The sequence below is a fragment of the Protopterus annectens genome, chromosome 1.part2 (genome assembly GCF_019279795.1).
Source record: "Protopterus annectens isolate FY-2018-M chromosome 1.part2, PAN1.0, whole genome shotgun sequence".
Classification (NCBI taxonomy): Eukaryota; Metazoa; Chordata; order Ceratodontiformes; family Protopteridae; genus Protopterus; species Protopterus annectens.
The window spans coordinates 698,064,081-698,079,305 of record NC_056727.1 but is presented as its reverse complement, the minus strand read 5'-3'; the positions used below and the strand labels follow the sequence as shown (position 1 = coordinate 698,079,305).

The following is a 15,225-nucleotide window of genomic DNA, read 5'->3' as shown; positions in this document are numbered from 1 at the left end:
TCCACCAGACTGTAACCAATTTCTCTTTATCAGATTGTCTCCATGGAGACATGAGAACCAGACAGTCAATTTTTCTTTGAGATTGTTTCTATGTAGACATGAGGGACAGATACAGAATTGTTACTAAGCATGCATTCATTTGCTAGAAAAAAAACCTCCTATTATACCATGACCCCCCCAAAACGTGCACGCTGATTGGCCAGCGTGCCCGTTGTAAATCGAGATATACTAATGGAAAAAGGTCCGGTTGCATTAGTATAACTCGGTTTTTTAAAACACTGTCTCGCTATGTTAAAAGGGTTTAACATAGCGAGACAGCTTTAAAATAAGCAACGGAGATGTCCGTTGCTTATTTTAAAACTGTCTCGCTATGTTAAACTCATTTAACATAGCGAGACACTAAAAAAAAGCAACGGAGATCTTGCTTTCTCCATTGCTTTTGCCCACAGCTCTGATGTACTGCGCATCATGTACATCAGAACTGCCGCGGATGCCAGACATCTGCGGAAGGGCAGTAAACAGGCATTATACTATGCCATTATTTAAGAAAAGTAACAGTTTCTTTTCTTAAATAATGTCATGGTATAATAGCAATAACCGCCTGGGTGTGGGTAATGCTAAATTACCACGGTTGGCTTTGTTTGGTCCCTCGGGCTTCGCCCTCAGGACCAAACCACGCCAACCGTGGGTAAATTTAGCATTACCCACACCCAGGCGTGGGTTATTGCTATAATAATCAATATTCTTTCTCTTCAAACTTGTTACTAAATCAATCTAACTAAGGTCCTTAATCTAGTCTTTCCCCCATGCAAGAATGAGAAAAAGTACATTATTTTTTTTTATTTTGTAATGCTCTTTTAACCAGACTTATTTTTACATTGCAGTGTCTACATTTCTTAAAACTGAATAAGAAGAAAGAGAGAAGGGAGAAACAAAGGAAAAAAAGAACAGCAGCACCTATTTAAAATCCCCATTACACTTAAAATAAATAACTGATAAAACTTTATTTTATATAGTGCAAAGGAAACCATACACCACAAAAATAGTACTATTAAGAAAAAAAAATCAAAATGTTTATAACTTTGGGGCCCCGAGTCTGTTTGTGGGTAAAATTATCTGTTCTTCTTGTTTGCTGGGTATGGTGGCTATCTGTGGATGAAAATGTCTGTCACAATCAGGTTGCAATCAGTCTGGCTTTACAAAACTAGTGTACATTTGTGTAAAATTAGTTTGAATACTTAATTTTTTTTTATCACTGTCTGACATTTGAGCTCTATACAGTCCAGCAGTTGTAATTGATGGCTACAGACATTGGTAGACTATAATGACAGTTATTTGAATGGTCTTTAATCAGGAAGGTGAATCCAGAAGGACATGAACATTTGTGTGTGGTCCAAAAAAAGTGTGTGTTGGGGCCCCATGGATTTTAAACTGCTCAGGGGTGCACTTAATCCACTGCTGATTTATATGTCATGATTTCAGAGAGTAAATGAAAAGCAAGCAGACGTACTGCTGTCCTTAGAAATTGTTTAGTCCTTTGGTTTGCATCAGAATTTATATGTTTGAGTGGTCTTTCTGCAAAAGAATTTCATTTGATTTATGCTCATTATTATTGTAAATTTTGTGGAGAGCTCCAGTGTTGTTTTCAAGGATGGTTTTGTGCTGTTTCATTTTTTACTTACTAATGGTTTTGTTCTTATTTCTGAAAGCTCTAAGTGAGGATGAGGATGATAATGAAAAGAAGCAGAAGAGTAAAGATAAGCCGTCACTCAACATCAGAAAGATAAAGGAAGAGGAAGAATTCAGGTACAAGTTTAGTTGTAATTTACAAGAATGTGGTACCTACTGCAGGTTGTGAGTTTGATGGCATAATAAATGTATTGTGTGATTATTAAACAAAGTTAAGTGTGATATCCAAGAATGGCGCAAGAGCTGCCTAGATTGACTACTTGCCTTAACAGTGTTATACCCAGTCTGAAGTAGTTCATTGGCTTTTGCAAAGGAGTGTGACTATGTGGTGTGCAAGGATGTGTCAAGTCTGCAAAAGAATATTATGATCTGTCAAATCTGCCAGAATTTTGTAGCAAGCATATTGCAGCTGCCCTATAAGCTGCTTTTCATTAGCCATTTATCCCATGCTACCTTTAATAATTCTGTGCCATCATTCATTACCAACAAATCAGTTAATTGGTTCCAAGTATCCATATTCTTCTGTGTAAATAAAAAAATGCTAAATATCAACATTAAATCCTTTGCCTTCTTTGTGCAAATGTCTTCTACATTTCTTGTGTTTTCTTGTATTACCTACCTTTGCTCTCAAACTATACCAATCCATTCTCCTCTTACTTGTAGAGAGTGTAACCAAAGTTTTAGACCTGTTGTTTTTATATGGTAATGATTTGTTTTTATCAAACTAGTCTTTCATTCAGACATTGTTGTTGTGTCTTTCGGCTTTTCCCGGTTAGGGGTCGCCACAGCGGAACGAACTACAGAATGAACTGGCACCCTACCCAAGTACCATGTTCAATCATAGCCTCACCTCAGGCTTTGTACCCACTGAATGGCGCACCTCAACGGTTATCCCACTCCACAAAGGGGGAGTCACGACAGACCCTGGGAACTACTGCCCCATTAGCCTGACGAGCCTAGTCTGCAAGGCCATGGAACGTATCATCGTGGAACTCATAAACAAAGACATTGGTATTCTCCAAACTCTGAACCCTACCCAGTTTGGATTTGTAAAAGGCAGATCATGTCTCCTAAACCTGACTGACTTCTTTGAAGCAGTCACCAAAGCCATACGTGAGGGTAAAATGGCTCACACAGCTTATCTAGATCTCGCCAAGGCTTTCGACACCATCCCCCACTCTGGAATTATAGATAAGCTCACTAAACTAGGTATAAATCCCTATGTCACAAGATGGGTTGCCATCTGGCTCACGGACAGAACCCACACTGTGAAAGTAGTGGATTCCAAGTCCCACATCAGACCAGTGACAAGTGGAGTACCACAGGGTTCAGTCCTGGGTTCTCTCCTGTTTGGTATCTACTTCTCTGAAGTGCAGGCCAACACAGAAGGTCTTTGGCTAACAAAGTTTGCAGATGACTGCAAACTAGGAGCCATAATCGAAACTCCTAACAATGTGGACAAACTACAAAAGGGCCTCACTGAGACAGGTACCTGGTGTCAAAGCCATGGCCTGAAGCTCAATGCCAAAAAGTGTATTGTCATCCCCTTTGTTAAAAACTCTGTACCCATGAACTACCACATAGCTGGTAGTCTGCTTAATGCCAAAAATGTGCTAAGAGACCTTGGGACACAGGTGGACAGTAGTCTCTCCTTTGATAATCACATCGCCACAGTGGTCAGGAAATCCTTCTGCTTGGCTCATCTCATCACAAAAGGGTTCTCATCCAGAAAAAAAGAGGTCATTGTTCCCCTGTACTCATCACTCATTAGACCCATTATAGAGTACAATGCCCCTTTTGGTATGTACCTCACAAGACATCTACAACAACTGGAAAGACCACAGAAATGCCTCACAAAGAGGATTACTGGCCTCAAGCAGATGTCCTATGCAGACCGTCTCAAAAAAACGACAGCTTTACTCCATCGCATATCACCTACTCAGGGGCGATCTCTGCCTAACATACAAAGCTATGTCAAACCCAGAGCTGTTGGACATGCTCCACTTAAAGAAATCCCAATCCCTCTGAGCTACATGCTCTAGGGACCTAAACCTTGTCACCACAATAAACAGAACATGCTGGAGGGATAGATTCCTGTCCCAGAGACTTCCCATACTCTGGAACAGACTTACCTGTCTGTCAAACAGAGCTCCTCATTAGCACTCCTCAAGAAAAATCTTGATGATTTGGATGGGAAATGGGAAATTCACCCTGGGGATCACTTCTGTGGCTCTGCTCGACAGGGGCACAGGAAAATAATTTTCTTTTGTGGCGAAAGCCAGGGTACATTTTTTTTCTAGGCTTGTATGGGCCCTAGGGCCAATAGCCTAGTACCTACCTATGAACTCTGGTCCGCTAATGATTAGCAGTTGATTTTTACGTGCTGAGTTGCCGGCCCTAACGCACAACCTTCAACGAAGGTACGCCCATTCACGCATGTCTCCACTGAAGACACTCTAGCTAAGAATCGAACGGGACAATGTCTTGCTGTGAGGCGATTAATGCCCCTTTCCCTGCTGACTCCAGATCTACACAGTATTCCAGCTGAGACCTACCTAGAGCATTGTAAAGAAGATAAAACCAGTTTATATTCCTGGAGTCAATACTGCTTAAAATTCAACGAAATATATTGATGTATATACTTAATGCTCCTTCACAGTCCAAGTCTGGTCATAGATGGCACAGTGAGTAGCTTTGTCACTTCCAAGCAAGAGGTTCTCTAGTTCAGTTCTCTACTGGGATGCCTTCTTTGCAGAGTCTGATTATCCTCACTATGTTTGCTTAAGTTTTCTCCAAGTACTGTCTTCAGCACATCCCAAAGACATTGTGGTAGGCTGGTTGAGGAATCTACGCTTTTCATAGTGATGTGTGTCTGTGTGTGTGTGTGTCTGTGTGTAATAGGCTGGTTGGGGAAATCTAAGCTTTCCATAATGGTGTGTGAGTGATACAGAAGAAAAGCTTAGAAATTTACTTCCATTCCCTGCTTGGCTAGTAAACTCTGGTTGGTGATGACCGTTAACGAGTTTGCTACAAGAGTCTGATTCAGCTTGGGAACATTGTATGTAATCTCTTTGACACTTGCAGTGTTCAAGTTTCACAGTCTTATGCTTTATTTTCTTTCAGCTCTAACAATTTTGTGATACATTGTCATTATTTAATGAAGTCTACATACAGTTCACTCCAGAATAAAGCACTTGCCTTCTGATGCAAGAATTCTTTAAGAATGTCTCTAGCTTGTTTCATGTTAGTATACCATCGGTTATCCATGAATTCATATATTGTACAAACCATCCTTGCTTCGTCCCCTACATATGTACATTTATTTTCATTGTTTCTTTCTTTCTCCATAAATGGTAGTGCAGACATGATTTTTCAGATCTGAAGTTGTCCACCTATTCTTTAGTCCCACACACTTTTAGTTCCGTTATTCCACATCAGGTTTAATTAGTAGTATAACAGACTGTTCTTTGATCATCATTTTCCTGTATTGCACTAACTTTTACTTCTGGAACTGAAACTGTGCTACTCAAAACAATCTTAAATTCTCTTATTTCTCCCTTTCCTTGTACCTTTTGCTGCACATTGCATACATTCCTCTTGATTTATCAATTTCCTTCCCTTGCCTCAAAGTTGGAGTGCTCCTATTTTAATGAGGTAAATTACCATCCCTCTTAATTAGTGTTTTACCTCTCTGTACCCATTTTGTTACATGTTTTATAATATCATTATCTTCTTAATATTGGTAAGTTATTAAAGTCAGTGAATCGTTTGGCATTTTAGCTCATAGAGTTAAGCTTGAGCTCTTAAACAGGCTTCATTGTGTAGTCCTAGACCCGATTCCTTCAGTTTCCACTTGCGGAATATGCAAGTCTACGAAAGTCGGTAAAGCAAGCTGCAAAGGTGCTTGTGGATCACCCATGAAAAGAGACAGTTGTGCTTAGGGCACTCAAGTGCAGATATTCATGCTTTGTCTCCCTTTTCTTGTTTTATTTATATAGTACCTCATAATTAAGTGAGTTATGTGCTTCTTTCTTGTAATATTTTCCATTACCATTTGTCTTCATTCTGTACCATAAAAGATTTGAGTCCCTCCTTAATATGTTTAGCCAATTTGCTACTGTCCTTTGCTATTGTGTTCTACCTTAAAACTGTATAGCAAGCAGCCTTTGCATCCCATTCCCTTTTACTCTTAGGCCAGATCTTTGTAACCTACACTGTATCATCACTGTCTCCAGGTAACATTTCAGATTACACAGTAATTGTCTCACAAAGATATATGTTGCATCCCATTGCTTGTGTTATTTTTGCCTTGAAAACACTCTCCTAAATTGTCTCTCTTCTCATAGTTAATTGAATTGTTCTGTTTTTCGTATCTGTCGCATACAACTCTATGTAAGTACAAAACTCATGTAATACACTTTTCCATACCCAAAGTACATCTGTTCTGTTTGCACTAAAAGGACTACAGTTACTAATCAACTCATTTTTTCAGCATATTTCCCATGCTTCTATTATAAAGTACTTTTTTTCTTTTCCTAATCACTAGGACTAATACATCAATCCATTTTTTGTCTCAACACTAGCACTTCATACTGGAATGTAGAAAGACTTTTTTTTTATATTTGCTGACCAGGAAAGTCTGACTCGGGGGATGGGAGAAAAGGTGGGCACACAAATTATACCTATGAACCTATACAATACCCTTCATTAATTCAAAGAATAAAATTTGTATATGATAATTGCAGTACAGAGCTACAGGATTAACATGAGTACATAAACCTAATTCAAATCCTGCAGTATTGTGATGAACCTTAACTCATTTCAGTTTTGTGTGCCCCAGGCGTTTCTGCATTTACCTCCTACTGCGCCTCTAGGCATCAAATATTTCTTGTTCATGTTTGCATTAATAATTCCAAAACCATGCTACATACAAAGTATCAGAATATTTTATCTTGAAGCAAACATGATGAGACACAATTGTATTGATGTTTGACCTCTGTCAATGAGTATTTGTTAAAACTGTAAGGTGCTAACTTTATTTTTTAATGGCTCAAGCCACACCCACTAGGAGTTAAAGGTACACATTCAATAGAGCTGTATTGGAGGGAGTGAGTTAATTAACATGTTGGATAAACATAAGTTACAGGATAGTAGTAGATCCATCTATCCACAACCCTTTTTTCCCATTTTTGCACATGGGGTTTGGGTGCCACTTCAACAGTAACAATTATCTACAGCCAAGGTTTGCAATGTCAGTTGGCTAGCCCTTTCGTGGTAGTTCTTTCATACCACACACTCACACCTATGGCCAATTTAGTGTGTCCAGTTCACCAACTGTATGTCTTTGGAGTGTGGGAGGAAACTGGAGCGCCAGGAGGAAACCCATGCAAGCACAGGGAGGGCATGCAAACTCTGCACAGAAAGCACCCCAGCTGAGAATCAAACTGGGGAACCTCTTGCTTTGAGGCAACAATGCTATCCACTGCACCATTATGCCACCAACAGTAGCAGGTATTTGTGAGTAATAAAATTAGGTACTTTGATTTGATGCCAGTGATTAAATTGAGAGAGAGAAAGTACTGCAGGTAGGTATGGTTGAGAGAAAGTTTTAGCAACTAATTAGTAATTAGATAAACTTTCAAGCGTGAGATGTGATATGAGAGAGACTTGTATTTTGAAACAAAGTGAAGGCTGAGAGGCAGAAGTTGCACACAGTAGCATTAGGATGCAGTGAAACAGTAAATTAAATGGTAGTTTTTGATGCACATGTACATTTCCACAGTCAGGTCTTTATCTTCTTTCTGTAGCTTCTGCTTTGACATCAGTAAGGTCATTAGTCCTAGGCTACATGCAAGAACAAAGACTTCCTTTTTTAACACCATATTAGTCACATCCTTATCCCTATTGATTATAATTTCAGGGAAGATTTCAACATCTGGAAGATTTCATCATCTTACAGTAAATCATAACACTTAGTTTTACCCAGCTGGCTCTGTGGTGCAGAGGAATGAAGCCATGATTGTGACCTAGATGACGTAGAAGTAATCCGTGCTACAAAACACAGCATCAATGGGACCGGACGGTGTCCCCGGCTGTGTGCTACACGAACTCAATGAGGAACTAAACCCACACATAAGGCTGCTGTTTAATCTTAGCCTTACTACAGGAAGAATGGCGTACGGCAACTGTGGTCCCACTCCACAAAGGCGGTGCTTCTACAGACCCTGGAAATTACCGCCCCATAAGCTTGACAAGCCTTGTCTGCAAAGCTATGGAGAGGATCATAATGGAACTCATAAATAAAGACATTGGGGACCTACAGACACTGGATCCTACCCAATTTGGCTCTGTCAAGGGCAGATCCTGCCTCTTGAACTTGGTCGACTTTTTCGAAACAGTCACTAAGGCCATTGATGAGGGTAAGGCAGTTCACACAGCCTACCTTGACCTAGCAAAAGCGTTCGACACAATACCCCACTCGGGCATCATAGAAAAGCTCACCAGCTTAGATGTAAACCCATACGTCACAAGATGGGTTGCAAACTGGCTCAAGGACAGAACACACAGGGTTAGAGTTGCTGGTGCCATGTCAGACTCTAAGCCGGTCACGAGCGGTGTCCCACAGGGCTCAGTCCTGGGACCCTCTTGTTCGGCATTTAATTCTCTGTAGTGCATGCAATCTTAGGGTATTGTGGCTGACAAAATTTGCAGATGACTGCAAACTGGGCACCATAATTGACACTCCATCAGACACAGACATCCTCCAGAGAGGTCTCATAGAAATGGATAACTGGTGCCAGAGCCATGGCCTTAAGCTAAATGCCAAAAAATGTATAGTCATACCCTTTGGGAAAAACAAGGTAACCCCTAATTACCACATAGGTGGTAATCCATTAAACACGGAAGAAGTTATCAGGGACCTGGGGACCCAAGTTGACAGTAACCTCTCTTTTGACACTCACATTGCCAAAGTGGTTAGGAAGACCTTCTACATTGCCCACCTGATCATGAAGGGATTCACATCCAGATCAGGAGAGGTCATTGTACCCCTGTACTCTTCACTTAGACCAATGATTGAGTACAACGCCCCATTCGGAATGTACCTTACCCGACACCTGCAGCAGTTGGAAAGACCCCAAAAGTTCCTCACCAAAAGGATAAAGGCTCAAACATATGTCATACGATGCCCGACTGAAGAAACTCCAGCTCTATTCAGTCGCATACCATCTGCTCAGAGGTGATCTGTGCCTGATATACAAGGCCATGTCCAACCCGGAATTAATGGACATGCTCCACCTCAAAAAATCCAAATCCACCAGAGCCACGAGAGCAAGAGACTTAAACCTCAACACGGATATGAATAGGACGTGCTGGAGGGACAGATTCATCACCCAGAGACTCCCTACACTATGGAACAGAATCCCAGTCCATGTGAGGCAGAGCCCCTCACTGACTCTGTTCAAGAGAAATCTTGACGAGTGGATGGGAGATCGTAGGTTTACCCCGGGAATCATCTCTGTATCACTGCTGGACAGAGGCACAGCAAACTAATGGGTATAGTATTCTCATCCTAAGGGGTGGTGAAAGCCACACACACTCTGGCTAGGCTTATAAATGCCCTAGGACAGATAGCCTAGTATGAACCTCTGAACCTATAAATGCTAAGGGAGAAATGGTGGGGGGAGGCAGGAGTTGAGCACCCAGTTTTGACTTACCCATCTTGAGGAGCCAAATTGCAGCTTACTTTGCTGAAAGACTAATGCACAGCAGAGGCAGTATCAGATCATGAGGCTTAATAAGTAATGCTCAGTGACAAACAATGTGATCTAGCCTCTGAAGTAGATGTTGTAAACTGAATTCTCTACAACGTCTGAATACTGCATGACGTAATCACTGTAGTTAGCTTATTAGCATTTAAGGACATATGCCTTGCATCTACCATTCCCATTTTAAGCTAAAGTATGCATGTAGATGTGAGTGTATAGAGCGTGCATTACTTTATACTGATTCCTGTTTTCTTAAATGTATGTTGTGCATGTCATGGCCTGGTTTCATCCAAGTTAGACTTCTTGAATAAATTCAAAACAAAATATTTTTAATAACAGTCTCATTTTTTACATGTGTATGTTTTTAATTCTGTAACTGTCCATTTAGCTGTCTGGTTTGGTCAGTGGACTGACATATATTGAGGCTTTTAGAGGACTGTTTTCAGTGGAGTTTTGTTATTGCTGTAGGACAATTCTTGCTTCATAACACCTTAATTTGGAGACATGATTTAAGGAGTCTGTCTCCAACTCATGACCATCGCAGTCTTTAGAAACTTTTTTCATGTAACAGGACTGGTTATCTTTCTGGACCTTAAATATCAGGAATATGTGTGATTTCTTCTGTACAGTTTATTTTCCTTTGCTTTATAGGGTCATGACTTGCCTGCTCTACCAGCTACTTCAGCTGCATACTGCAGGCTTTCCCATCTGTTCTGAATTTTTATCTTTTCTTCAACCTGTACATATGGTCATCTTCTGCAGTTCCTTTTGTATTTGTTTTTTATTGATTTCTTTATAGGATTTCTTTTAAGTTTGTGTTTATTTTCAAGCATTGACAATGTAGTTGAGGTAGGCAATCTGCTTTCCAACATTCTGTTCATCAGCCGACATTCTGTTCATCAGCAGTTAAACTGGTAAGACATTCCTTGCAGTAGAGTATTATTGTATTCCAAAACTGAGACATGGCATTTCTCATAATTTTTGCTGGAGACTGTTTCTCATTGCACTTCTCACTGTTTGGATAGCTCTTTCCACTTGTCCTTTTGACTGAGGACAGTGTGGATTGGACTTCATATGTCATTCCCACTCCTGCACAAATCATCTGAATATCTGACTTCTCTGTTGTGGGCCACTGTCAGGTATGAGAAGATTGCGCGTCTTTTGTCTTGAAAGCAAATCTTAGTGCGATAATCACATTTGCACTTGTCTGTCAGTCTATTTCAGGGAACTAAGTATAATAATCCATACAGCCAAGATAAACAATTTCTCTGAAATGGAAAAGATCTGTACTGTACTCTACATATGATATGAGAGTGCATAAACTAGCAGGTATGCTTTAGGATTGTGATATGGTATGCCCTGTAGATGGCTCAGCTCTCTACTATTAATCTGTGAGTTAACATTCTTGGTCAAAATATTATATGTCTAACTTTTAATTTACACTTCATTTTTTTCCAGGTGTAATGTATCCCATTAAATATGTCTTTTCTCACTTGATTGGGAACTCTTATTTTTGTCTGCTTTGAGCATCAAGCCTTGGGCACAACTTAACTGCTCATTTGAAAGAAAAAAAGACTGAATTTTTCTTTACTGATGAATCTTGGGCCATCCTTTTTTCATAACTACTAAATGTCTTTAGATTTTTTCAGCTAATCCATTTGCAGTGAGGGGTCAATCTATATTTAAGCCAAGTTTCCGCCTAGACGTGCAAGTATTCCAAGGGCTGCAAAGCCATTTTTCCAGTCAGAAACTTTCTGTTTTATGTTCTACCCCAGAAACGTTTGACAGCAAATGTACTTCTGCCATTTCCAGATATGTCTTCAGTTCTGGAAAACGATTTCTCTACTCTGACACAATGTCATGTCAGGATGCAGTAGTACCAAAGACAGACACACAAGAGAAGTGGTGTAAACCCCATGAGGTTTCTATTACAAACTGAATTCTTTGAAAATTTTGAATACCACATGATGTCTGCTAATCATTGTAAATAAATTTGCATTTCGAGGTATATGTGGCATATCTAATAATTTGATGTTCCTAGGAGTAAGCACCCACCCAAGCATGTGTGCTCTTTATTGGCATCGAGTACAAGGTAGCACACATGAAAGAAAGGACCTGCAGTGTGGAACTTCTCACTCAGTTTGCCACAGAAAAGGGATATAAGGCATAGAAAAAAAACTCCAGTGACTGCAAAGATAACATCCTTTAGTAACAGCTCTTGCCAAGTGGAGAAAATAATCCATTTGTTCCTAGTGTGACTTTTATTTTGTTAGTGTATATTTTATAGTGATGTATATATAATTCAAATGAATATTTCTTTAGTGTATAAGGCATCACATTAAAAGGGGTGGTAAATTACATATGTTTAGCGTTATCTGTCAAATAGCCAACTTAATTAGGCCAGTATTTAACATTTATTTAATCATTTGTAGCTCTGATTTTTAGCAATATGTTCATCATACACAATTAATAATAAATTTAAAGGAAGCAAAAATAATGGACCAACTGGGTAAGAACTCAAAACAACACTTTTTATTTGGCAAGAGCTTTCATCTGATGTAAATACAAGATACTTCATCGGGCAATAGAAATAAATTACACCAAAGTTTAAATGTTCAAAATCTTGAACCATATGATAGTTGTTAGTTAACTCCTCACATTAATTATTTCTAAGCCAACATTTAATGTTTTAATGAAGATTTTTAAATATGCAGCTTTATTTCCAAACCACATTTAACACATCACTTGGAGTCATGCATGGGTGTACTTAGTTACTCCGGTGGCTGCCCCTTAATCCTTTCCCTTCAAATACTAATAAATCTAAAAGTGGGTCACAGCCCAACACTGGAGCTTGGACTTCTTGTTCTTGCTCATCTGCAAGTGTCTGTTTTTTTGTACATGCCATCCTGTAACATAGTATGTGAAGTTATTAAATCTCACCGTTTATTCTCACTGATGGGTTCGGAGCCGATCCTGGGCTCCGACACAGCCTATAGCAAAGCTCAAGGTTTGCCAGTAGCTCGAGACCAAGCCCCCTATCCCATGATGCACTGCTGGAATTACCTCAGATCTAGATTGCTGCGGCACAGATCTTGGTGCTGCAGATAGCTCGGACCATTATTAATCGATAGATTCTTCTATTTGCAGGTTTAAAAACTTTTTTTTTCTTCACTTCTTGATAGGATAGTATATATATATATATATATATATATATATATATATATATATATATATATATAATAAAATCTCTAGAGTTTTAGACTTAGACCTAGTTTTAGATTAGGGCCCTGTGTTGTCTTCTGTTTTTCTATAGTGTTGGGCCTAAGAGTTGGCCTTGTATTTAACCTTAGGTGTACTTTGGTAGATAATTCTAAGTTTGTTGTTTAACTCCTTAAATTGTTTAATCTGATATAGAAATGTCTGATTAGAAAGAGAAGCCTCATCCAAAATCTGACTTCAAGAAATGTCCGGATTGTGGACAAAAAATGTCTGTCAATGACGTGCATGTTCAATGTGTTTATTGTGTGGGGGCTAAACACCTCCAAGACTTTTGCATTATATGTCACTCCTCCTCCTCCAGTGTACTTTTGGAGAGAAGGAGAAAATTAGCAGACAGGGGTTTACTTCAGCACCCTTTCTCCGAAGCACTGGGTGACCAGGATGGTGCTAGTAGATCCTCAAAATCTTCCAAATCCTCAGGTAACTCGAAAGCATCCAAAAAGACTAAAAAAAATGGAGGGTATAGGGTCATTGGTTCTACTGTCCTCAGAACCAAGTGTCCCTTCTGTTCAGAGCCAGCTCTCAGTTTTGGAGCCAGTCTCTGAGATTCCCTAATCTCCTCTGCTCCAATCAGCACCTTTGGGGCACTCCTCGAAGTCTTCTGTCAGCCTCTAAGATATGGATATGGACTGGCTAGTGCAGAAGCTTCTACGGGCACCAGGCCTTGCTAAATTATTGTCGGCTCCGATGCCTTCGTCTGAGCCAAAGACCGTTAACCTGGACTTGACTACTCCTCCTCCGAGCCGTACTGGACTTTCGGAGCCGAAGGAGCCCGACCTGATAGTTGTTGAGCCTGTGGTGCTGAGACCTGCACCGGTGTTATCGGTTCCATCTTCTCTGACATCCTCAGCATCGACCGGAGACTCTAGGAGCCGACACTCTCCTGTCGGTCCGGGGAGGATAGTTGTACTGATTTGTTGGTGCCGACTCTTCCTCTCGGGGCTTCGGCTAAGATGAGCTCATCTCCTACCTCGGGCTTGGAGCCCATGGCTTTGGTGTGGGAGGATCGGACGGTCCCTTTGGAGCCATCTACCCCTTCTTGTCGGAGCCATGGTGCGTTCGATGCCATAAGGAGAGTCCTGTCTCCAAAGATGACATCAGCATCAGGTCTGGCTTCCTCCTCCCCTCAAGCGCCTGTGTCCGCTTCTGTCTACCAGTCCCCCCAAGCGTAGAGACCCTGAACCTCACGTAGCCCCACACGGCACCCCCTGCTCTTCTGAGACCTCCCCAGATCCCCCACTGAGGAGTTACCCAGGAAGAGACTGTGCAAGAGGAGGCACTTGGACTCCCCACAGGAGTCTTTGACATCTGACACTGACTTGGATGAAGTCAGAAGGGTCCCCTTGATCCCCCTCTGAGGATGTCTCCTTTGCGAAGATATTAGAGATCCTTAATCAGAGGGGCGGTTGGCAGTTCAAAAGCCCTACTGAAGATGAGTCAGTGCTCTTGAAGGCTTTCAGGTCTCAACCTTCCACTTCTTGGGTGTCTCCGCCTTACGATGAGCTCATGGAGCTGATCTCTCGTAAGGCGTGGGAGTCTCAGGAGGCCATGGAACCTGTCCCTCGGAAGCCAGATAAGTTCATCTCTGCCCCAGTGGACAAAGCCTTTTTGACTAAGGGAGTGCCTGTTGATGCCATGGTGGTGGCTGCAGCCACCAAAAAGGAAACGTCTGAGGCGTCCTCATCTATCCATCCTCCTAACAGAGATTCTGGGATCATGAATAAATATGGGAAGCGCATGTTTAGTTCAGCGACTTTTTCCCTTCGATCACTGAATTATTTAACCCATTTTACAAGCCTGCAGAGAGATCTCCTGAAAGAGCTAGGAGATACTGTCCAGGGTACAGTAGCTGTAGGGGTTGCCGACAAAGTTAACACACAGCTCGCTACCCCAAACTTGATTGTGAACTTGTCCATGCACCTCATATCTTATGCAGCTGATGGTTTGAGTAGAGCTGCTAGTTCAGACATTGCTCTGCGTAGACAAGCCTGAATGCATCTCTGTTCCTTTGCGGAGCCTTTCAGGTCTTCCTTTGTCAACACCCTATTTGATGGCTCATCCCTGTTTGGGCCCAAAGTAAAGGAAACTCTAACCAGGTGTGAGCAGGAAGGCAAGACTCTGTCTGCTGTTGGAGTCTGTTTTTCTACCCCTACTCGGCCCTATCCCAAGGGTCCTAAGGGCAGATAAATGTGGTTCCGAAAAGCACAGGGAGCTTTTCAGGACACACGTGGAGAAACGCCCTCTAGAGGCAGAGGAGGAGGTTATAATGGAAAACGCCTCCCGCACTGCAGGGGGGGGGGTCTGCAACAGCAGGGTGACACTGGCCATTTCTCTGGTCAGCCCTACCAGTGCTCCTGAAAGGAGACCCGGCTGTCTGGCTCTGGAGGCAGTCGGGGGTCGCTTAACTTTGTACCCAGAAGCCTGGCTAAACATAACGTCCGATACCTGGGTACAAAGCATCATTTCCAGAAGGTATTTCATACCGTTCTCT

General features: G+C 41.3%; 1 protein-coding gene across 1 annotated transcript in view; it reads left to right on the top strand.

The window, feature by feature from the left end:
• Nucleotides 1–15,225, top strand: part of LOC122790858 — a 1,163,840-nt gene that overhangs the window by 936,957 nt on the left and 211,658 nt on the right. The window contains exon 15 of the mRNA XM_044058512.1: nucleotides 1,710–1,806. Within this exon, the coding sequence (XP_043914447.1) occupies nucleotides 1,710–1,806 (97 nt within the window). The remainder of the gene's footprint in view (nucleotides 1–1,709; nucleotides 1,807–15,225) is intronic.